The sequence below is a fragment of the Cnephaeus nilssonii genome (assembly GCF_951640355.1).
Source record: "Cnephaeus nilssonii genome assembly, chromosome: 5".
NCBI lineage: Eukaryota > Metazoa > Chordata > Mammalia > Chiroptera > Vespertilionidae > Cnephaeus > Cnephaeus nilssonii.
In genome coordinates this window covers 77,788,283-77,813,013 of record NC_137076.1, presented here as the reverse complement: position 1 = coordinate 77,813,013, position 24,731 = coordinate 77,788,283, and the positions used below count along the sequence as shown (strand labels likewise).

Here is a 24,731-nt window from a genome sequence, read left to right as displayed (position 1 = left end):
GTCAGAGGAAGACAAAAACTGTATGGTCTCATTCATAAAAATGAACAAACAACAAAAAACATTCCTAGAAAAAGAGAGCAGATAGGCAGGGCAGAAGAAGCAGGATGTCAAGAAGTACAAATTTCCAGTCAAAAGTATTAGGGGTATAATGTACAACATGATGCCTATAGTTAACACTGCTGTGAGGTATGATCTAAATTGTTTAGTGAGTACATTCTAGGAGTTCTCATCACACGGAAATCTTCTTTCCTTTTTTTGTATCTATATGAGAGATGGATATTAACTAAACCTATTTGGTAACCATTTCACAGTGTAAGTCAAGTCATTATGCTGTGCACCTTACACTTGATGCAGTGCTGTATTATAGTATCTCAATAAATCTGGAAAAAAACAAAAATAAAAATTATTAATATGGATAGTATGTATTTGTGCTTCCTATCTATCCTTGAGCAAGTCTCAGGGCCCGGTAATCTTGACTAACTAATAACCAACCACTCGCTTCTCTCGTGCTAGCCCTGTAGCAAGTACCACGCCTGCCACGCGAGCCCTCTGCTGAGTCTCAGAGGGCAGTACCCCTGAGTGTCTCCTTCTCTGATTCCCCAGGAGCCTTCATACCCCACTGTAACGAGGAGGGCTATTACAAAGCCACGCAGTGCCACGGCAGCACGGGCCAGTGCTGGTGTGTAGACAAGTACGGGAACGAGCTGGCTGGCTCCAGGAAGCAGGGCGCTGTGAGCTGCGGTGAGTATCAGCCCACGGTGATCTCTGGTACCCATAGGTCCTTGCTGTGTTAAAATCTGAGTAGAAACATTTCAACAGGTGACTGGTGTACAGTGAGCACCTTACCCCTGAAGTTAGTCTCAGCTGGGAAACAAATAAGCTTGATGTAGCGAACCCCTTAGGCCCAGTAGACATGAGTATAGTCAGGACCTAGACGTAGGGAGACAGAACCACCCTGAAATTGCATGAGATTATGCATAGATTGTTTTTTGAGCGGCCGGTACTCACTGTGGCCACTGGGCTGGAGAACAGTTTTTGACAGTCAGGACCTGTTGCCGGCCAAGAACAACTTAGGTTGCCTTCACTTCTCAATTAGGATCATAAACCTCCCGAGAAGGTAGCAGCATCTCCGGAATTCGGGCTCCCTCAGAACAAAGCTGGGGTCTGTACTGTGTAGATTAGCCCCAGCTGGGCAGGGATGCTCCGCGTTGGAAAGTGAAATGCCTAGGTTAGCCCTGAAGTGAAGTCGGGTACAGGGGGCCCCTAACAGGGTCATGAGTTCAGCAGAAACTCACCTCAGCCTCTCCTCCTTCCGCATGGTCAGAAGAGGAGCAGGAGACCTCGGGAGACTTTGGCAGCGGTGGCTCCGTGGTGCTGCTGGACGACCTGGAGGACGCGCGGGAGCTGGGGCCGAAGGACAAGCTGGGGAGGCTGCGGGCGCACACCCGGGCAACAGAGGACGACGAGGACGAGGACGATGACAAGGAGGACGAGGTCGGCTACATATGGTAGTGCCCACGGGGAAGAGGACACAGCCGGCACAAACTGCAAGTCACTTCCTGTTCTGCATTTGTATCTAAGACTCCGCGGCACCAAGGTCTCTCCTCCCTGCTGCTCTCCAGCGGGCCTACGATCCGGACGACTCCTGTTCCCAGAGCTTTCTGATTGTGCACACGGCTGTGTGGGAAGGAAGGGGTTGTTTTGTGTTTAGACAGGACTGGCTGCTGAATGAGAGCCTCCTTCCCTCCCATGAGACTTGTCCAACGAGCATGTGATGGATGTGGGATTCTACGGTGCAGGGAGCCCCGCCCTCGCAACATCAAAGACCCTTTCTGACTCCCCACACCAGTGGTTGTACAGCATGGTTCCCGCCTTACGGTGTCTAAGTGCTTTTCTTATGTCTTGTGGATGTCGTGGAAAACACACCACACTGTCCTTTATTCCCCCGCGCCCGCCACCCCTGGTGTTTGTTGTTAAAAATTAATCACTCCCATCACTGTATCTGGCTTCCTCCAAACAACGGCCTTAATTCAGTCAAGAATCCTTTTGGGGAACTGGTTTTCTTTATTAAAAATGGTATCTGGACGCTTCTCTCTCTGTGTGTGTATAAATATATACACATGTACAGAGAGACCGTGTGTGTAAGCCAGGTTCACACCCGCTCAGAAAACTGTTTGGCTATTAAAAATTCATTTGAAAACAATTACCAATTTGTCAGCTTGTCCAACCCGGATCATAATTCTGGAAGAAAGTGTCTCCAGGTCCGTTTTTGCACTAACACTTGGCACTGGTAGCTGCAGGCGGAGGAGGTTCCTTCCCGGAGCCTCTTTGACTCGGATGGGCCTCTGTGTGCCGAAATCCCCTGTCCTGCCCAAGCCGTGCGACTCCACGTGGGCAGCTTCACAAGCCATTTCTCTCATTCCACCCGAAGCCCCAGGCGCAGCATCCTGTCTGCCCAGGGTCCCGCCTCCCCTGCCTACCAAGGGCTTTTCTAAGGCATGGCCACATGCCCCTGCTCTCCGAGAGACAGTACACGTATTTCTTAGGAGAAGAAAAATGGGGATTCTGAACTCCAGGTTTAGCTTTTGCCCCTAATTCCATCCACAAATCTTGATGAGAGACACAAGCAGTACAGGATCCCCCACAGAGGCCTAGAAAGAACTTCAGAGCGGCACATGGAAGCGAGGGTTGGACTTTTAGAGCTAGTCCTGTCTCCACACCCTCACCCACACCAGTGTCAAGGTCCTAATGAAGAAAGCCCTTCACCATTTGTGCTTCTTTCCCCAAGTAAAATTTGGTGGGGCCATTGCCCCAAACTCCAGGGTGAGTACCAAAGAGCAGTCTTCAACGTGGCCCGTGTCGTTCAGTGCAGGCCCTTCAGCGCCTATCCACCTGGGTGCCCCACCAGCCACCCAGCAAGGCTCTCTACCCCACATTTGTTTTTCTTCCCGTCCCCATAAGCTCCAGCTAGTCCACAAAAAGACGTAAACTCAGGCAAAAAAAAAAAAAAAAAATGGATTCAGCCAAACCATGATCGCAGTGGCAGCTGACCAACTGTCCACCCCAAAATGCCCATTTCTTTGTGCTTTTCCCACTCACCTCAGCTAGCCTTTTCCAACCTGGACAAAGTGGCTTTAGTCTCAGATGGGAAATGAACAAGCCTGATGTAGCGAATCCCTGAGGCCCGATAGACGCAAGGATAGCCAGGACCCTAGATCCTAGACGTAGGGAGGCCACTCGCAAGCTCGGTATTCAGATCTCAACTCCATCACCTCCCTGTAATATTATTTTCCTAACTTGCACAAAACTTTGAGGTCATACTATAGAAAACAGGTGTTTAATTGCAGCTAAATTACAAGAGGGAATATAAAAAGAAGACATTAAAAAAATCTCAGTTTAGACCCTCAAAGAAAACCATTGTTACTGTCTCCTCCGAGCTTGGGACAATGCACGAGAGAACAAATTAAAATCAACAAATTGATTTCCCTTAGCGAAACTAATTATCTTATGACAAGTGTCAAATTAAAGACACTTAAAGCTCCTTGACATTAACTTAATGATGGAGAAGAGTGCTCAGGAGTCAGTTCCCAGGAAGTGCTGAGATGCTCATTTTCAGAGGCATTCCAGGAAGATATTTGATTCATTAAAATATGAAATAAGAAGCCCTCCTACCAAGAGAACCCCAGGTCAGCGGAGCCCCATTAGCGCCACTTCTTGTGCCTCCCGTTGGCATGGCAGCATTAGATTCTTTAAAATATTTAATGATTTTCACTTGTGAAAATTACTAAAGATTAGATTCTTTTAGTTACTTTAGCCTTAGAAGGAGAATTGTTGCTTCCTTTCTTTGGCAGGAGTCCTTTAGGTAGTGACAAGGTATCCATAAAAATTATTATAAAAATACTTCTGTGATCATCTAGTCCCTTGTTTGAGACAGGCATTGAATCCTCACTCATTTTTGGAAACTTCTTTGCTAATAGTTTTATTCTTATTCCATAAATACTTCTTTCCTTAGCATCCAACTTAAATCCCAGAATTTTCTCCCACCATGCTTAGGTGTCTGCCACATCAATGTCTTCTTGTTTCCACAGATATTCTAGGCATGGAAACCCCTTCATACGGAATGTGAGGTTTTGGATCAGTTTCCCCTCTTTAGGCCCATTCCCCAGGCCCAGCAGGCAATGACGATGCCTCGCCCAGGATTCCATTCTTTTGTTTTTACCTTGGCCACACTATACAGTAACATCCCAGAGCCCTTTCTACAGTGGGTGGTTTGGGTCTTTTTATACCTTTTTCTCAAAATTGCTGATGTGTGTCCCTGTTCAGTGTGTAGCATTGTAATGAGAGCCACCAAATCCCAAGTGTCAGTTTGCTGTCCCTCTTGTAGATGAAATAGTGATGTAGAAAACTAGTAAATTCTGAATGCTTTTCGACGTAGACTTACCTGGAATGTGAACATGACTCTTTGGTTAATAGTAACTGCTTAACTGTAGTCCCGAGTAGGTGCATTTCTGTCTGTCTCAGTAAATTTTAATTTGTCTGCAACATCTGCGTGCATGTGCTCTGTTAGCTTGGATGTGAACTCGCAGCGTGTCCACACGGGAACTCTGGGAAGTGTGGGCGGACAGGAGAGCCAACGTGGGCCCCTCTGTCCCAGCTTCTGGACAGGGAGGGAGGAGGACCTGCTGGTGGTCCTACCTGGCCTGCCCCTCTCAGCGCACCTGGCACCTCCAGCCCTGGCACTCAATCTAAACCAGCGGTCGCCAACCGGTGGCCCGCGGACTACTGGAGGTCCGTGAGCTCCAAAAGGTTGGTGGCCACTGGTTTAAGGAAACCTTTGGAGCAGCAGCCACCAACCGGTGGTCCCCAGACTACTGGTGGTCTGTGAGGTCTGAAAGGTTGGCGACTGCTGGTCTAAACTACATCACCTGGCCCTCCTTCTAGCTGCTTTCACCTCTCTTGGGCTTCAACTTTGCTTCTTAGTCCTTAACCTATCACATTTCACTGTTGTTGTCCTGCTTATGACCTTAAACTTTTTCTGCCTACTCCTTCCCTCCTCTGTCAATTCCCCAATTCTCCTAAAAACAAACAAACAAACAAAACCTCTATCCTTTCCAGAGACACTGAGCTCTGAGCTCTCCTGAGTTCACGGATTAACATGATATGCTTATCAAAGCACCCAGGTGGAACAGAATTCTTTCCTCTCCACCTTTATGCATATTAAGGCCAGTGTGTCTATGACTTAACTAAAGGCCCAGTGCACGAATTTGTGCACATGTGGGGTCTGGCTGGCCTGGCCACAATTGGGGCTGATCTGGGCCAGGTCGGCTGGGAAGAAGGGACTCAGGAGGTTGGCCTGCCCTGCCGCCTGATTGAACTCCCGGTCAAACTCCCTGTCGAGGGACAATTTGCATATTAGGCTTTTATTATATAGGATTATACCCCGAGTGAGAAATTGCACCACGGGCTGAGGTACAGACTATCTTATGAATGACCCAATTCCTTTATCCCACGGACTGGGTTGCACAGACAATCCACAGACAGACCATTCATGGAAAGGTGCTCCGTAAACCCGCCGGTTAACTAGTACCAGGGGAACGATGGCTACTCTGAAGCTCCGGAATGGCTGCCCGTGCATTAAAGAGAAGCCGGCTCTTGCGGACACACCCACAGTCCTCCCAGCACAGCGGGGACAGCTGAGCCCCCGTGGTGCCACCTAGGCCTGTCCAAGGCAGTTCTCCCATTTTAGCTAATACCCTGCGAGCAAAAGGTCACAGCGCCTTCCCACAATTCCTAGCCAGTTCTGTCAGTTGTAAGATTTTCTTTAACAAATTGGTTCAAGGAAAGAGGCAGATTGCAAAATGTATTCATTTAACAAACTTCATAGATTTCATTAGATGTTGGATGGACAAATGTCACTATGGGCAGGACCCCATTCAGTTCTAGGAATATAAACATGAATAAACCCCAGTGCCTGCTCTGTGACGTTATCTCCTGGAAAATATAATAGACAAATAAATGACTGGGACAATATAGGCTGGTGGGTATCACATTGACCCAAAGGCTCCTGTGCCTTCTTACAGCTTGTCTTTCTTGGTGCCTTTCCCCCCTCATTCCCTGGCTTTCCTCCTCCCTCTCGATCCTTCCTTCCAGGCCTCATGCTCACTGCTGTAATGTCAGTGTCCCTGGCCCACCTCTCTTCACGTGCTTTCTTCCTGACAGCCTCATCCATGCCTTTGGTTCACCCTCCTCCTCCCTCTGGAGACCCCCAATCTCTATCTCAAGTTTGGTTTTGCCTTCCACTCCATTCTGAAGCACTCACCTGCCATTTACATAATTCTACTGAAATTTCCCACTGGCACCTCAATTTCAAACCTTAAAAAATAATAATGACAGAGTGGAACATGGAATGGCTGTGCCTATGACAATGGGAGTCAGCAAGGCTTTGCTTAACCAAATCCTAGCAAACACTGATGCATTTTCCTCCATCAAAATTAATATCACACCATAAACAAACTTAAAAGACAAACAAGAAACTAAAGAAGATATCGGTGACAAAAACGTAAAGGGTTGGCTATAAAAAATTTTTTAATTCCTACAAATCCAAAAGAAAACTATAGTCCAACAGACTAATGGGGAAAAGATAAAAACAAGTGATTCAGTGCCCTCACTCATAATTAGAGAACACAATTTAAAGCAATGACATATCCGTTTTCACTCAGAAAAACATCAAGTGTTGATGAGAGTGTGGGAAAGAGAACACTCTTTTCCACTGTACAGTCAGAACAGCCACGTGGAGGGCAGTTTGGCAGTAACTATCAAAATAAAAGCTTACACCCTAGCACCCAGCAATCCCACTTCTCAGTAACCATTCCTAGCGGGAAGAAATCGCACTAATTGACAAAGATGTAGAAGTATATTCATGGCGGCATCATTTATTAGAAATCTGGGACAAAATTTAAAATCCACGAATGGGCTCTTTGGGTTACTTTATTCCATGGAATGCTGTCAGTAACTTCATATGCACTGATTTAGCAGAGCTTCTAAAATATCAGCTGTATGAGGGAAAATTCAAGGGACAGAGTAGTAAATATTAAGTTACACATCTCAAGGCGATACTATCCATTTCCCCAGGTAAGTATGCAAATGCACAGAACGCGCATGAGAAGACACACACCACGCTGGCAGCCCTGCTGACACCGAGGGGCGGGCTGGCGTTGGGTCTGGCATCAGCCTCATCTCTATGCTTCACTTTGTTTTTGTATCACAAACACAATATTCCATGTCCTGTGCAATTTAAAAATTAGTATTTTAATAATTTATCAGCTTCTTCAAAATGTCTCCCCCTATACTCCTTGACTTCAGGAATGATACCATTATCTATGCCATTCTCCTCAACTCCTGACCTGTAATAAGTCATTAAATTCTGTCAATTCATTCAGGGGTGAGGAATGCCTGGCCCACGGGCTGTAGAAGGCTCACAAAATCATTTAAAAGAAAAATGTATACAGTCATTATACATCTGTGTTAATGGACCCACAATATGTAAGGTTATAATTTGTGACATCAGTAACATAAAGAGGAGGGATATAGCTATAAATGAATCGAGTTTTTGTATGCAATTGAAGTTTATATAAATTTAAAATAGACTTTTGTAACTTTAGGATGTTATACGGAATCCGTATGGTAGCCACAAATAAAATATTTCTAGAATATTCACAAAGGGAAATGATAAGAGAATCAAGATGTGTCACTACAAAAAAAAAAAAAAAATGAGCTAAACATTAAGGAAAACAGAAGTGGTTAACCCTGGCCAGGCAGCTCCATTGGTTAGAGCAACATCCCGCTATGCCGAGGTTGTGGGTTTGATCCCCAGCCAGGGCACATACAAGAAACAGCCAATAAATGCATAAATAAAGTGGAACAACAAATCAATATTTCTCGCTCTCTCCCTCCCTCTCTCTCTAAAAAAAACAATTGAAAAAAATGTTTTTAAACAGTTTAAAATAGTAATTTTTATATTATGTATATTTACCACAGTTTATTTTAAACAGAAAACAAACAAACAAACACAAGAGATGTCCTTCTCTTCTGTCCTTTCTCATTCCTCAGTGCCCCGGACATGAATGCCAGCTACTGCCTGTTGTTTGAATACTGGCTATAAGGAAGTGGTAATAGGAACCAAAAAGATGGGCTAGTAAATTCTGCCTGGGAAGTTTCTTTTTTCTTTAAAGATGCCTCATAGAAACATGGCATTTGACCAATACCTTCACGAGTTGAATTTTTCCATATATTCACACAGGTTGATTTTTTTACCAGCTTTGAGGTATAATTTACTTAGTATAAAATCTACCCATCTTAAGTGTGACATTTATAAAATTTATAGAGTTGTCAGCCACATCACATCTCATTTTACAACATTAAAAAAGAAACCTCAAGCCCAAGCTATAGTCCTTCCTCTTTCCTATTCTGAGCCCCAGGCAATCACTAAGCCACTGCAGATTTGTCTCAATACATTTGCCTTTTCTGAACACTTCATATAAACGGAATCCTATAACATGGGGGCTATGTGTAGGACTGCTGATGACAAATGCACCGTGTCCAGGAGTTCTGTTACTCATTTGGAGGTTATATTTATCATGGCAAGCTTGGTGCCAAATAATGGTTTGCAATTCATTTGAATGGTGGATCTTCAGACTCTAAACAGCTGATCATGAATGCTGTCCCGAATCAGAGTTATCCTCCTCTCTATTCTTGACGTTCCGTAATTTTTACAATTCACCCCTTTTCCTTTTAAAGGACTTAGAGACCATTTGATTACACAGAAGGGTCTTTTCTTCCCACTTATTTTGCACAAATTTGAACTCTATTCACAGAAATCTAAGCTTAATTTTAAAAAGCTGTACTAATCACAATTCTCACAAAAGAAACAAGGGAACCAATTAACCTTTTGCACTCGGATGTCGAGTGTGACTCGACACGGTTAGCATTAGAATAAAAGAATCGAGAAGAAAGCAAGTGAGTGCAAAGGGTTAAAATCTAAGTCTTAGTTCTAAATTCTGGCCAGTCCATAAAATGGAGACCTGAGGGACACCATTTCTGGGGCAGATGGCCTTGGGGCTCTCGGCAGCTTTTCCTGGCCTTCTGGTCACGCAGGCTCGACATCAATTTAGTCTACTCCAAGGCTCCCCCCACTCTTTCCACTGAGAAGAAAACTGACTGTAACATCTAGCGAGAGAATGTTGTGTCACAAATGGCACAGTTCAACCTCTGTAGTGACAACTTGTCACAGAGAACTGGTGTGGGAGTGAGTCAGCACGAGAGGGAAACACAGAAACCTTTGCCGGATGCCAAGGCTGAGCGTTAGCTGCTCACCTTTGTCTATATTATCTCATAGACGTCTAACCACAGTTCTGTAGGTTGATATGATTATTCTTCCTATTTTACAGAGAAGTTAAGCATCGTGTCTGAAGCCACACAGCCAGTAAATGACAGAGTGAGGATTTGAACCCAGAATGGGCTGTCTGTCTCCAAAGCCCATGCTTTGAACTATGTACTATGTTGTAAGGCTGTGTCCTCTGACTTAAAAAAATATATCTATAGATAAGTAAATAAAAGGTATGTGTGTGCACACGCACACACACGCACACACACACACACACACACACACACACACACACACACTCACACGGTAGAAAATGAAAACAAAAACCAGACACCCTGGACCTTGGTTAAAGGTCTGACAAGACATCAGTTCACATCTGTCAGCCTCCAGGTGCCTAGCGCTGTATGAGGAGGAAGTCAGACCATGTCCTCAAATAATTCTGACTTTCATGATAGAGCAGAGGACAGAGACCCGGGCAGCGGGGCTCGGCGCCGCGTGAGCAGGCCGGTCTGAGTCGAGGCCGTCATGAAGCAGGCACCTCCCTGGCTCCTGTGAGTCCACAGGCAAACCCCTTCCCTTTCTGGCCTCCGGTTTCCCACCTGTGGAAGGAGCGGCTGCACCTGCTGGTCTCTGAGACCCATGAGTACACTCACTGGCCGCCTGTGGTCTTGGCTTCCTGAGTGACACCTTTGTACTCCTCAAACCCTCAACCCTGGCTTCCTGCTCATTTGTACAGCTCCTGAAGCTGCACACAGGCCTGGAACACCTCACTATACTGTCTGGCGCATTCCTCTAATAAATGGGGGTGAATCAAGATGAATTTTGCGTGGAATTGCTTCACACTTTAATCCCACACTGCCCTCCCCTCTCTCACTTGATCGGAGCCTCCCGTGGTTTCTCCAAGTCAGAATCTCAACTTCACAGCGCTTGGCACTGCATTCACCACACGCTGCCATATTTCACTTGTGGCTGAGTGGAGAATTCAATTCCTTTCACTGCTCAGTCTCAATAGCGCAAACATATATTCAGGGCTGACATATTTTCATTATGGAAAAGCCAACCTCTCAAACAGATGCTGCCCATGGGGATTAATGAGGGGAATGGTTATTTATTCTGCCGCCTGACATTTTGTGCAGAATAATTCCTGAGTCGTTTTACATTTTACACTTTAACAAATAGTTCGCCAACAAGCATCTCAGCACACTGGATGAGCACCAAGCTGGGATTTAGGAGCTGGCTAATGTTAACCAAGAGCAATAAAGCCACTTTCCAGTATCACATTTAATGTAACGACACTACATAACGTCACAGCCAGCTGGCCATGGGAGACGGTCATTCCTGACACCAGGCAGTGCCTCCTCACCTGAAACCAGCCACACCAAGCACTGCTGGGGGAACTCTAGGGTCACCCTGAAATCCCCTGCCCCAGTGTGAAATGTCTGGCCTGTCCACAGGCTTCGTCAACAACCTCTGTTAATGTGAAAATACCCCAGACCATTTTGGGTCAAAGGCCCATGTCTCTCTTTGCTTCATAAATAATACACACACTCCACAACTTCCCTTCCATGTACTAACACCATCGGCCCTGACCTCCTTTTCTATTTTCATCCTTTCCCTCTGTTTCTGGAACACGCCCTCTTCTTCCCCTCTCTGTGCTTGATTGAGGCCCATGCTGTATACCTGACATGTTTCAGGTGACATCCCCCTCACTTCTCTGGTTCCCCATCAGAAGGCGCCCCTTCTCCATTGCCACACAAAAGCACAGCCCCGGCCATTTGGCTGCAGCGTGCTCAGGGAGTATTTTCTGAACTGAATACATTGTAAGCTCCTAAGGGCAAGTGCAAAGTCTATTTTAATGCAGCTTGAACAGATCAGAGTACATGGCAGATGCTCACTACAAACTCATCTTGAAAGAACAGGGAAACAGAATAATAAACCGGAGTCAATCAAATGGACTCAAACCTCTTGGTCAAGTTCCCAGGCTCAGAGAAACCTGTGTGCACTCATCTATTTCACAAATAATTTTTGTGCTCCTATTTTGTATTATGTTAGTGTGGGGTTTCCACTATAGGATCTGTGACACTCAGAACAGAGAGGATTTCCAAACTCTGGGCCCATGGCTGTGGGCATTGTACTTGCTAGATCCAGGGCGCGTAACGCCTGCTCCCTCCACGCCATCGCTTCTGACTCACAGCCTGTCTTGTTTGCAGTTCCCTGATGGCACTTGGGCCTGGCCCTTCTGAGCTAAGATAGAAGGGTCACAGGGGACAGTATCCCAAAAGTCTGCTCCCTATAAGCTGGCTGCCAAGTTACCTCAGGCCAGGGCACTCTGGAAAAGCCAGGTGAGACTTAGCCTCATTCGTACAAAACCCTCATAAGTCACCCAAGGCATCTAAACCTACCTACCACCCACATCCCAAGTCTAGGAGCAAGTGTGTTCTCCAAACTTCCTGTTGAGATCGGGCCAGCAGTCACTAGGTCCAGGATACTTGAGTATGGATAGGATAAAAGGGGTTTGAATAAACAGTCCCAGTGTTCTCAGTGTTTGATAAAAGGGATAACAAGATGCACAGAGAAAACACGCCTGATATAGTATTTCCAAAAATATTGAATAAATTGAATTTATCTTCCTGATAGCTCAGCCCTCAAGCCATAGTATATCACATATTGAACAATATATTAACTTTTCAATTGGCAGGAAAAACGCAAAAATCCACAGCATTAAGCTAATACTAGAGTTAGTTTTTGGTAATCTCTTAGTGGTTTCTAGCTGTGTTTTAATAGTCTATGAATACAGGTGAAAGGAGTTAAAGACTAGACCACAGTAGGATGGAGGTAAGCTTAGAAACTCCAGGGAAACCAAAATCTTCAAAAGGCAATGACCTCAGTGAGTGAATTTAAAAAAAAGAGAGAAAATTTTAGGAGAGGGTGGTACACAAGCAAGTCTTGGCCTTGTCTCACTGCAGAGTAAAATGGAAGACTTCTTGTAAAAAATGTAAACTAAAATAGTTGACTCATGAAAAAAATTTAGTAATATTTAAAAAAGTAAATAATTAAAACTAAATTCCCTTTATGCATTCCCAGGCTCAGATGGTTTTACAGAGGCATTCTATGAAATACTAACAAAACAGATTATAATGTTACACAAACTTTTATAAGAATAGAAAAGAGAGAACTTTTCCCAAATTCTTTTATGAAGTTAGCATAGCCTTGACACCAAAATCAGAGAAGGACATTACAGGAAATAAAAGTGATGTAGACCAATCTTATCAACATAGACATAAAACTCGTTAAAAATAAAGCAACATAAGATTCAAAGTGGCTGCCAACGGGATGGCAGGCTGCAAGATAGTGTGTGAGTGAGAGAATGAAAGGAGAATGTGTGCACCTGTGGTGAGTGTCTGTATTTGTGAGTGAGGGACAGCTATATTCCACAGGACAGTTGGGGACTGGTGAACCAAGCTCCCCTGGCCAGGCAGCCTCTACTGCTGCCAAAATCTCTCCTGGAGCGGCCGGCTCTGCCACAGAGACCGTGCCATCTTGAAGGGGAGACTGGCTGTGATTGGAAGCCCACCCTTACCTTTAACCGGGGAGACCGCGAATACCTCCTGGGACCCTACAACCACAATGCCCAGGGACCAGCTGCCTCAGTTGCAAACCCACGAACACTGGGACTCCAGCCTCCCTGACCGTGGGCGCCTAAAATGTCAGTCCAGAGGGAGACAAAGTGGCACCGAAGATGTGGACAGACTGCGTTTTCTCAAAGAGCATATAGAAGGAACTGCTGAATTGAGCAACACCCACCCGGAACTGGCAAATTAAACACAGCTGGTGAGGCAATCCATGGATGGAAAGGTCGGATATCGCCTAGAGAAAGGTGAGATCTGGGATCCAGACTGGAGGGAGAAACACGCGCAGCGGGGGCTAGAGTCTCAAAGGAAGACTGCACCCCTGAGGGCAGGCTGAGAAACAAAGTGAGTAGAGAGATCCCGCCTGCTTGAAAACAGCGTTGTGGTTTATGACACAGAGGAGTGGTGGATCGCAGGGAACTCCAATACTGTGCTGACTACATGACAGGAAACAGACTTGACAAGCAGAACAGTAGAGGAAGTGAACAACCTTCACTGCTTCACTTTTTTATTTTTTATCTTTTACTTAAGAAACTAATTTTTTTTTTCTTTTCTCACTTGATTTTACTTTTTTATTATTATACTAGTAGCTCTGCACAGGAATCTGTGTGCCGGTAGCTCTCTGCCACCCTCCTGTAGCTCTCCACCCACTGCCCTGCCTTCCTGTAGCTCCCCCCACCCCCCTCATAGGTTGCTGCCCTTCCCCCTCCTGTAGCTCTCCGCCTCCTGAAGCTCTTGCCACCTGCTTGTAGTTCGCTGCCCCACCCTCCTGCAGATCCGTGATCCGGTTGTTACTCGGTCGGTCATTACACCTCACAGCGTAACAGATAATTAGCATATTCCTCTTATTATATAGGATTTTTATTTTTAATTAATATTATTATACTATTATTTTACTTTTTTTAAAGTTTTATTTTTTTCTTTATTTTATTTTATTTTGGGATTAGTGTTCTACATTCTATTTTTATTTTTATTTTTGAATTATTTTACTCTAACTCAATTTTTCCTTTATGCCAACACACTCTTTCTCACTTTTCCCTTTTCATCCTGTTTTTCTTACCCTGTTCCTGCTTTAGTTTTTCTCTAGCCTTTCTTTTTACTCCCTGTTAAAAATTGATCTTATTCATATATCTAATTTCCTCTCCCCTGCTCCAAGTCCATGCACACTTCTCTCTTCTCATTCTTCATTTTCTAAATTTTTTCTTCCTTTTTTTCCTTTTTCTTTCTTTCTGTCTTGTTGTTGTTGCTTGTTTGATTGTTTGTTAGTTTGTTGTTTTTACTTTCTTTTTTTTTTCTTTTTGCTTCTGTTTTCCCTCTCCTCGCTTGTTCTCTTCTTCTACTAATAGCTTAATTAATTCCACTAATCAATTCAGGCCTATCTACTCTCTATTCTCCTTTTCCAATAGCAGATGAATACATAGATAGATAGATTAAAGAAAGGGAAAATTTTTTTAATATACAGTATATATAAATTTTCATATATATATATATATATATATATATATATATATATATGTATGTATTTTGTTTTTTACTTTTCTTCTTATACACTCATTCTCTTTCTGCCTCCTCTATACTGAATTGTGGCTATTTCCCCATTCATTCAATCCCTTGACCTTACCTTCTGAAAATAAGCTCTGCCTCCTCAGATTTATCTGGGTGTTTGTTGTTTGGTATTTGTTGTTTGCATTCATCTCTGTGAGTTTGTTGTTTGCATTTTTTGGATTAGGTATTTTTCCATTGGAGTTTTCTCCACATATACATATACTTTTTCCCCTTCTTTTTTTTTCTCTTTCTTTTCTCTCTTACATTTTTTCCTGTTCTCAATATCATTTTTGCACTCTTTTCTATCCCCTAATTCTCTTTTCTTTGGTGGTCACCTTTATTTGAGGTTATTAGTATTGTGAATACATTTGTGTTTGGTGCCCTGTGCGTTGTGTCTTGTTGTGTTGCATTTTGTGCCGCTAAGTCAACACAGGAGAGAGCTACATAACCAGACACCCTGAGAGGAGCGATCATGGGGAGAAAAAGAAACAGCCCGCACACAAAAGAAAAAAAAGAATCACTGGGAAAGGAAGTAAATGAAATGGAGGCAAGCAATGTGTCAGAGAAAGAATTCATAAGGACACTGAAAAAGATGGAAGACAAATTCAACAATATGTGTAAGAACCAAGAGGAAATGAAGAAGAACCAAGAAGAAATGAAAAATGACATCACTGCAATAAAGAACTCACTAGAAAGTATCGACAGTAGACTAGAAGAAGCGGAGGACTACATCAGTGAGCTAGAAGACAAGGTAGGAAAAAATACCCAAGCAGAGCAGCATCCAGAAAAAAAAAAAAAACCTTAAAAAACAGGAGGAGAGCCTAAGGGAACTTTGGAGCAAAACAAAGTGAAACAACATCCACATAATAGGGGTGCCAGAAGGAGAGGAAACTGAGCAAAGAATAGAAAACCTGTTTGAAGAAATAATGACAGAAAACTTCCCTGATATTGGGAAGAAAAAACTCACACAAGTCCAAGAAGCTCACAGAGTCCTAAACAAGATGAATCCCAAAACACCGACACCAAGACACATTATAATTAAATTGGCAAACACCAACGACAAAGTAAGAATCTTAAAGGCTGCCAGAGAGAGACAGAAAGTTACCTATGAGGGATCTCCCATCAGACTATCAACTGATTTCACAACAGAAATACATCAGGCCAGAAGGGAATGTAATGAAAAATACAAAGTCATGCAAAGCAATGGTCTGAATCCAAGAATACTATACCCAGCAAGGCTGTCAATCAAAGTTGAGGGTGAAATCAGGGGCTTCACAGACAAAAAAGGACTAAGGGAGTTTATTACCACCAAACCAGCAATGCAAGAAATGCTAAAGGGTCTGCTGTAAAAAAGAAGAAATAGGAAGGGAAGAAGGAACACAGGCATAAAGAATAAAAATGGTGACAAACAAGTACCTATCAATAATAACTTTAAATGTAAATGGATTAAATGCCCCAATCAAAAGACATAGGGTAGCTGAGTGGATAAGAAAACATGACCCATGTATCTGCTGTCTATAGGAGACTCATCTGAGAACAAATGACTCACACAGACTGATGGTGAAGGGATGGAAAAAGGTTTTTCAGGCGAATGGAAATATTAAAAAACTAGGGTAGCAATACTTATATCTGAAAAAATTGACCTCAAAGTGAAGGCCATAACAAGAGATAAGGAAGGCCACTTAATAATACTAAAGGGACCAATTCAACAAGAAGATATAACTCTGGTAAACATATATGCACCCAATACAGGAGCACCCAAATACATAAAAAAACTTCTGGAGGATATCAAGGGAGAGATTGACAGCAATGCAGTCATAGTAGGGGATTTTAATCCCCACTAACACCACTGGACAAATCTTCTTAAAAAAAAAATCAGCACAGAAACACCAATCCTAAATGACCCACTAGATCAAATGGAATTAATTGACATCTTCAGAACATTTCACCCCAAAGCCAGAGAATATACATTCTTCTCAAGTGCACATGGGTCATTTTCAAAGATAGATCACATATTGGGACACAGGCAAAGTCTCTTCAAATTCAAGAAGATAGAAAACATATCTAGCATCTTATCAGATTACAATGGCATAAAATTAGAAATCAACTACAATAAAAACAATAAAAAAATCAAACATCTGGAGGCTAACCAGCATGCTATTAAACAATGATTGGGTTACCAAAGAGATCAAAGAAGAAACAAAAAGCATCATGGCAACAAATAACAATGAAAACACAACAATCCAAAATCTATGGCACCCAGTGAAAGCAGTCTTGAGAGGGAAGTTCATAGCTCTACAGGCCTACCTCAAAAAACGTCTAACTCTACAACTCAAAGAGTTAGAGGAGAGCAACAAGAAAAGCCCAGCTTAAGCAGAAGGAAGGAAATAATAAAGATCAGCATGAAAATAAACAACATAGAGAACAACAACAACAACAAAAAAATCAACAAAATCAAGCTGGTTCTTTGAAAGGATAAACAAGATTGATGAACTTCTAGCCAGGCTCACCAAGAAGCAAAGAGAGAAGACGCAAACAAACAAAATCAGAAATGAAAGAGGAGAAGTAATAACCGATCCCACAGAAATACAAACGATTATGAAAAAAGTACTATGAACAACTCTATTCCAACAAAATGGACAACCTAGATGAAATGGACAGATTCTTAGAAAAATACAAGCTCCAAAAACTCAATCAGGAAGAATAACAAAACCTGAATAAGTCTATAACTACTAAAGAAATTGAAGCAGCAATCAAAAATCTTCCAGCAAACAAAAGCCCTGGCCCATACAGCTTTACATGGGAGTTCTACCAAGGATTCAAAGAAGAACTAAAACCTATCCTCCTCAGACTATTCCACAAAATTCAAGAGGAAGGAACACTTCCAAGCTCTTTCTATGAAGCCAGCATTACCCTAATCTCAAAACCAGATAAAGACACCACAAAAAAAGAGAACTACAGGCCAATATCCTTGATGAACATAGATGCTAAAATCCTCAACAAAATTCTAGCAAATCGGATTCAGCATTACATTAGAAAGATCATACACTATGACCAAATGGGATTTATTCCGGGGATGCAAGGATGGTACAATATCCACAAATCAACAAGTGTGATACATCACATAAACAAACTGAGAGACAAAAATCACATAATCATATCAATCGATGCAGAAAATGCATTTGACAAAATCCAATACCCTTTCTTGATAAAAACTCTCAGCAAAGTGGGAATAGAGGGATCATACCTCAACACAAAAATAGCCTTATATGACCAACCTACAGCCAACATCATAATCAATAGTCAAAAACTAAACTCATTTCCCCTAAGAACAGGAACAAGACAGGGATGCCCACTTACACCACTCCTGTTCAATATATTATTGGAAATGCAAGCCATAGAGATCAGACAAGAAGAAGAAATAAAAGGCATCCAAATTGGAAAAGAAGAAGTATAACTGTCCTTATTCACAGATGACCTGATACTATACATAGAAAACCCCAAAGACTCCATTAAAAAATCATTAGACCTAATAAATGAATTCAGCAATGTAGCAGGATACAAAATTAACATCCAGAAATCCATGGCCTTTTTATACACCAATAATGAACTCACAAAAAGAGAAAGGAAAAAAAAAATCCCATTTACCATTGCACAAAAAAAATTAAGATACCTAGGAATAAACTAAGGACATAAAAGACCTGTACTCAGAAAACCAGAGGACATTGAAAAAAAAAGATAGAGGAAGACATAAACAAATGGAAGAACATACCATGTTCATGGATTGGTAGAATCAACATTATTAAAATGTTCATACTACCCAAAGCAATCTACAGATTCAATACAATCCCCATTAAAATACCAACAGCATATTTCAAAGATCTAGAACAAAGTCTCCAAAAATTCATCTGGAAAAAAAATATATACTGAATAGCCACAGCAATCCTGAGAAAGAAGAATAAAGTTGGAGGGATCACAATACCAGATATCAAGCTATATTACCAAGCCATGGTTCTCAAAACTGCCTGGTGCTGGCACAAGAACAGACATATAGACCAATGGAACAGAACACAGAACTCAGAAATCGACCCAAGCCATTATGCTCAATTAATATTTGACAAAGGAGGCAAGAACATACAATGGAGTCAAGTCAGTCTCTTCAATAAATGGTGCTGGAAAATTGGTCATATACATGCAAAAAAAAATGAAACTATATCACCAACTTACACCATACACAAAAACAAACTCAAAATGGATAAAGGACTTGAATGTAAGATGGGAAACCATAAAAATCCTACAAGACTTCATAGGCAGCAAAATAGCAGACATATGTTGTAGCAATATCTTTACCAATATAGCTCCTAGGGCAATGGAGACTAAGGAGAAAATAAACAGATGGGACTACATCAAAATAAAAAGCTTTTTCACAGCAAAAGAAACCATCAATAAAACAACAAGAAAGCCCACTGCATGGGAGAACATATTTGCCAATGATATTTCTGATAAGGGTTTAAGCTCCAAAATTTACAGAGAACTCATACAACTTAACAAAAGGAAGATAAACGATCCAATCAAAAAATGGGCAAAGGCTCTAAATAGACACTTTTTGAAAGAGGACATACAGAAGGCCGAGACATATGAAAACATGCTCAAAGTCACTAATCATCCAAGAGATTCAAATCAAAACAATGAGATACCATCTCACACCTGTCTGAATGGCTATCATCAACAAATCAACAAATGACAAGTGCTGGCGAGGATGTGGAGAAAAAGGAACCCTCCTTCACTGCTGGTGGGAACGCAGACTGGTGCAGCCACTGTGGAAGACAGTATGGAGTTTCCACAAAAAGTTAAAAATGGAACTCCCATTTGGCCCAGTGATCCCACTTCTAGGACTATATCCCAAGAACCCAGAAACACCAATCAGAAAGGATATATGCACCCCTATGTTCACAGCAGCACAATTTACAATAGCTAAGATTTAGAAACAGCCTAAGTGCCCATCAGCAGATGAGTGGATTAAAAAAACTGTGACACATCTACACAATGGAATACTATGCCGCTATAAAAAGGAAGAAACTTTCACCATTTGCAACAGCATGAATGGAACTGGAAAGCATTATGCTAAGCGAAATAAGCCAGTCAGAGAAAGATAAATATCACATGATCTCACTCATATGTGGGATATAATGATCAACATAATTTGATGAACAAGACTAGATCCAGAGACAAATGGTAGGGGAAGGGGTTTAGAGAGCAACCAAAGGACTTATATGCATGCATATTAGCATAACCAATGGACACAGACACTGGGGCGGTGGGGGCTTGCCCGGGGGGGAATGGCTGGGGGCAGGTGGTCAATTGGGGAAAAGGAAACTTATGTAAAACTTTAGACAATAAATAAATAAATAAATAAATAAATAAATAAATAAATAAATAAAGCAACATAGCCCTGGCCAGGTTTTGCTCAGTGGTTATGGTGTCGACCCAGGGACTGAAGGGTCATGTGTTTGATTCCTGGTCAAGGACACGTTCATGGGTTGCAGGTTTGACCTGACCCAGGTTGAGGTGCATGCAGGAGGAAACCAATCAATGTGTCTCTCTCACATCAATGTCTCTCTCTCTCTCTCTCTCTCTCTCTCTCTCTCTCTCTCTCTCTCTCTCTCTCTGTCTGTCGCTGAGATTAAGAACAAAAAAATAAATTAAAAAGAAACACACAAAATAAAGCAACATAAGAAAGTAATGTAATACTAAGTATTAAAAGTCAGATTTATCCCTAGTAAACCAAGGTAGGACCAAGTCAAGTTTACCCCATTAATAATGTGAGGTTGGTTTCTAACTAGTAATCCATTTCACCAGGCTAATTAATTGAAGATGAAAGACCATATAATCTTTTCAACAGATACAGATATTTTCAAATTAGCAAATTAGAAGTAAAAAGAAACTTTCTTAAACTGATAAAGAAAATCTTCCCCTCATAGAAATACATGTGTACACACCCACTTTCACACACAACCATATGTAAGAGCAATATAGTTTTATTTTTTAAATATGTAGAAAGATAAGAATACTATCACCAGTATCACCAATTCTATTTAATGTTATATAAAGAGAAGTAACCTGAGCAACTAGACAGAAAGAACATGAACTGAAAGAAAGAAATTAAGCTGTCATTAGTTGCATATAAATATGACTGAATTACATAGGATGCTCCCCCAAATATCTACAACAAATTATTATAATTACTAAGAGTTCATCCATTGATTCAATAAATATTTATTGAACACCTACTATAAGCTGAACACTATTCTCAATGCTGAAGATACAGTACCAAACAAAACAGACAAAATCCCTGCCCCCAACATAGTTCCCTTCTAGTAAAGAAAAACATACAAAAACAAAATAAGAACATTTTATAGTGTATTAGAAGGAGATAAGAACAGAGAAAGATGAAAATAGAAAGAAGGTAAGTACTGGGACAACATGGAAAGAAAGAGGTTTAGCAACCTAATTGCATTTCTGTATACTAGCAAATTATTAGACAATGTAATAAATAAAGATACCTTCATAACAGTCTTTTTTTCCACTATAGGATCTGTGGAAAAAAAGATGTACAACATTTTTTGGAGTCTTTAGCAAACTCTATTGAAAGACACTCGTAGGTCTAATAAATGATGTGATACCATTATTTTTGGGTTAGAAGACTATAATTATAAACATGTATTTCTCCTTATATAGCTTCAATGCAATTCCAGTCATCCCAAACATTTATGAAATCTGATAAGCCATTTCAAAATTTGTACATGGGAAGGCCAACACTCTTGGGAAAGTAAAAGCAGACTGGGGGCAGGATGATAGATATCAAGATTTATTATATATAGTAATGAAGGCCCCATATAATTAACACGTTGATTGCTAACAGTACAGAGAGCCTGAAGCAGAGCCACACTTAATCGGACACTTGACATGTGATGAAACAGACACTGCAAATCGTTGGGAAAGGAGTATGGAATGCAATAGAGTAATAGAAAATCTGGGTATCCATTGGACAAAAGTGAATTGGATTACCACCTCTAGCTGTGTTTCAATAGTCACACTTTAGAATAAATTCCAAGTAGATTAAACAGAGAAGATAAGACTATAAAAATTTTAGAATATAATACAGGAGCATAGACATGAGAACATCAACCATAAAAATATTGATACACTTGATTACATTAAAATTAATAATTTTTACTCCTGAAAAGGTTTCATAAAGGCCATGAAAAACCAAACCACAAATATGAGATGTTTGAAATATGTATATCTGACAAAATTTTAGTATCATGGCTGCAAGAACCCACAGGCAGAGGACAAGCAACCAAAAAGACACATAATAAGAGAGTTGGACAGGATGTGACCAAAGAAAACAAAATGGCAATAAACATAGAGAAAATGCTTAGGGAAGTGTGAATTAATCCTGTGAGATACAACTCTGTACTTCCTCCAAATCAAGAAAATGAAAATTATTAATAGTCACTGAGGACAGAAGTAAACAGCTTTCATATGCTGAAGAATACATTGTCCTGTGCACTTTAGAAAACAATTCAGTGTTGTCTAGCAAAGGTGAAGATGTGTAGTCTCCATAGCCCAGCTGTAAATCTACTCCTGGATGTATACCTGGGAAGAACTCTTGGTGTTTCTACACCTAAGGACATCTGAAAATGTTCACATACGGGAATGTAAATTTGTACAGTTACTCTGGAACATAGTTCAGCAGTTCCCTATGAAACTAAACATGTGCTTACCATACAACCCAGCTATTGCACTCTTGGGCATTTATCCCAGAGAAATAAAAACTATGTTTATGCAAAAACCTGTACCCAAATGTTTACAGTAGCTTAATGAATTAGTCCAAAACAGGGAACAACCCAAATGCCTTTACAGGTGAATGGTTGAACCATGGTACATGTATGCCCTGGATTTCTACTCAGGAAAAAAGGAACTATTGGTGCATGCAGCAACTTGGATAGATCTCAAGGGAATTAAGATGGGTGACAAAAAACAACAACAACTATAAATGGAATCACACAGTATGAATCACAGTGTGATTCCATTTGTTAGCAGGTTTGAAATGACAAAATTATAGAGATGGAGAAGAGATCAGTGATCACCAGGGATTAGAGATGGAAAAAGGGAGGGGAGTGAGTGGCTGTGACTATTTGAGTAGCATTAGGGGTCACTGTGATGTAACTTTTCTGTATTATGACTGTGTGATGATGTTTCACAGAAGTTAACACACACGTGTGGGTGCACACATGAGTGTATGAACAATGGTGAAATCTGAATAAGGTAAATGAACTGTGCCAATGTCAGTTTCCTGGCTGTGATACTGTACTACAGTTATGCAGGATGTCACCCACTGGGGGAAATTGGGAGAAGGGCATAGAGATCTCTTTGTACCATTTCTTACAACTACATGTCAATGTATAATAATCTCAAAATAAAAATATTTTAAAATGTTCATATAAAAACTGTTTTAATAGTTTAAAAAACTATAAAATTTAGATGTTATTTTGATAGGAGAATGGGCAAATGAATCATGATATACAGGATGGGGCAAAAGTAGGCTTACAGTTGTTCATCCTATGTAATAAAGAGGTAATATGCAAATTAACCCTCATGCCCTCACAAGATGGCTGCCTATGACCATGCCAGTTGGGGGTTAGTGAGGGACGACCAAACAACTGAACAAGCAGGCTGCATGGAGCGACCAGGCCAACAGAGGGGGGCAGTTGGGGGTGACCAGGCTGGTAGGGGGGCAGTTAAGAGGCAACCAGGTCGGCGGGAGGGCAGTTAGGGGCAACCAGGTTGGTGGGGGGGGGTGAGTTGGAGGGACCAGGCCAGCAGCGGGGGCAATTGGGGGTGATTAGGCTGGCAGCGGGGGCAGTGAGGGGCAACTAGGTCAGCGGGGGCAGTTGGGGGTGACCAGGCTGGCGGGGGAGGCAGTTAGGGGTGGCCAGGCTGGCAGAGGGGGTCAGTTGGGGGCAACCAGGCCAGCAGGGGGGACAGTAAGGGGTGACCAGGCCACCAGGGGAGGGTCAGTTAGGAGCGACCAGGCCGGCAGGGAGAGGACAGTTGGGGGTGACCTGGCCGGCAATGAGGGACAGTTAGGGGCGATCAGGCTGACATGTAGAGGCAGTGAGGGGTTATCAGGCCAGTGAGGAGGGCAGTTAGGGGCAACCAGGCAGGCAGGCAGGTGAAGAATTAGGAGCCAGCAGTCCAGGATTGTGAGAGGAATGTCCGACTGCCAATCCCTGTGGGATTGGGCCTAAACCGGCAGTCAGACATCCCCCGAGGGGTCCCGGATTGGAGAGGGTGCAGGCTGGGCTGAGGAGACCCCTTCCCGTGCACGAATTTTGTGCACCAGGCCTCTAGTATGAAAAATAATACAATAAATAATAATACAAGAATAAACTGTTTTGTAACTTACAACTGTAAACCTACTTTTGCCCAACCCTGTATTTATGCACCAAAAAACTATACAGTAGGAAAATTAAAAGTTTACAGCTTTACATCTATACTAATAACAGAGGAATATGCAAATTGGCCGGGACACCGTCAAGTAATGACCAATCAGGACGAGGGTGGGGCTGCAGTGGAGAGCTCTCAGCATACCTGCGCTGGGGGTCTGAAGGGCACAGAGAGGAAGGGAGAGCAGATAGGCAGTTAAGGGGATCAGGTCAGCAGGGGAGAAGCAGTTAGGCAGTTAGGGTGATCAAGCTGGCAGGGGAGAACAGTTAGTCAGTTAGGGATATAAGGCCAGGAGGGGAGAGCAGTTAGGGGCATCAGGGAGGCAGGCAGGTGAGCAGTTAGGAGCCAGTGGTTCCAGATTGCAAGAGGGATCCCGAATTGGAGAGGGTGCAGGCCGGGCTGAGGTTCACTCCCCGCCCCCCCCCCCCATGCATGAATTTCATGCACTGGGCCTCTAGTATCAATATAAGTAAATCTTTAAAAATTGTGTGAAAAATATTTGCAGAAGAATCCATATATGATCCATATATGGTCATGAATAGGCAAACTGTTAGGAAATATTTTGGTTAAGAGTGCCCACATATGTGTCAAATTTTAAGAGAAAAAAAAAAGGATAATCTATTCAAGAAAAGTTGTTCATTGGAGTTTTTTTCTACTGTAAA

At 42.1% G+C, this 24,731-nt stretch overlaps 1 protein-coding gene across 1 annotated transcript in view; it reads left to right on the top strand.

Moving 5' to 3' along the window:
* SPOCK1 (SPARC (osteonectin), cwcv and kazal like domains proteoglycan 1) overlaps window positions 1–4,542 on the top strand; it is a 471,580-nt gene extending 467,038 nt beyond the window's left edge. The window contains exons 10-11 of the mRNA XM_079772660.1: window positions 604–741; window positions 1,325–4,542. Coding sequence (XP_079628786.1) covers window positions 604–741; window positions 1,325–1,512 — 326 coding nt within the window. The 3' untranslated portion in view covers window positions 1,513–4,542. The remainder of the gene's footprint in view (window positions 1–603; window positions 742–1,324) is intronic.
* Window positions 4,543–24,731: the final 20,189 nt, after the last annotated feature.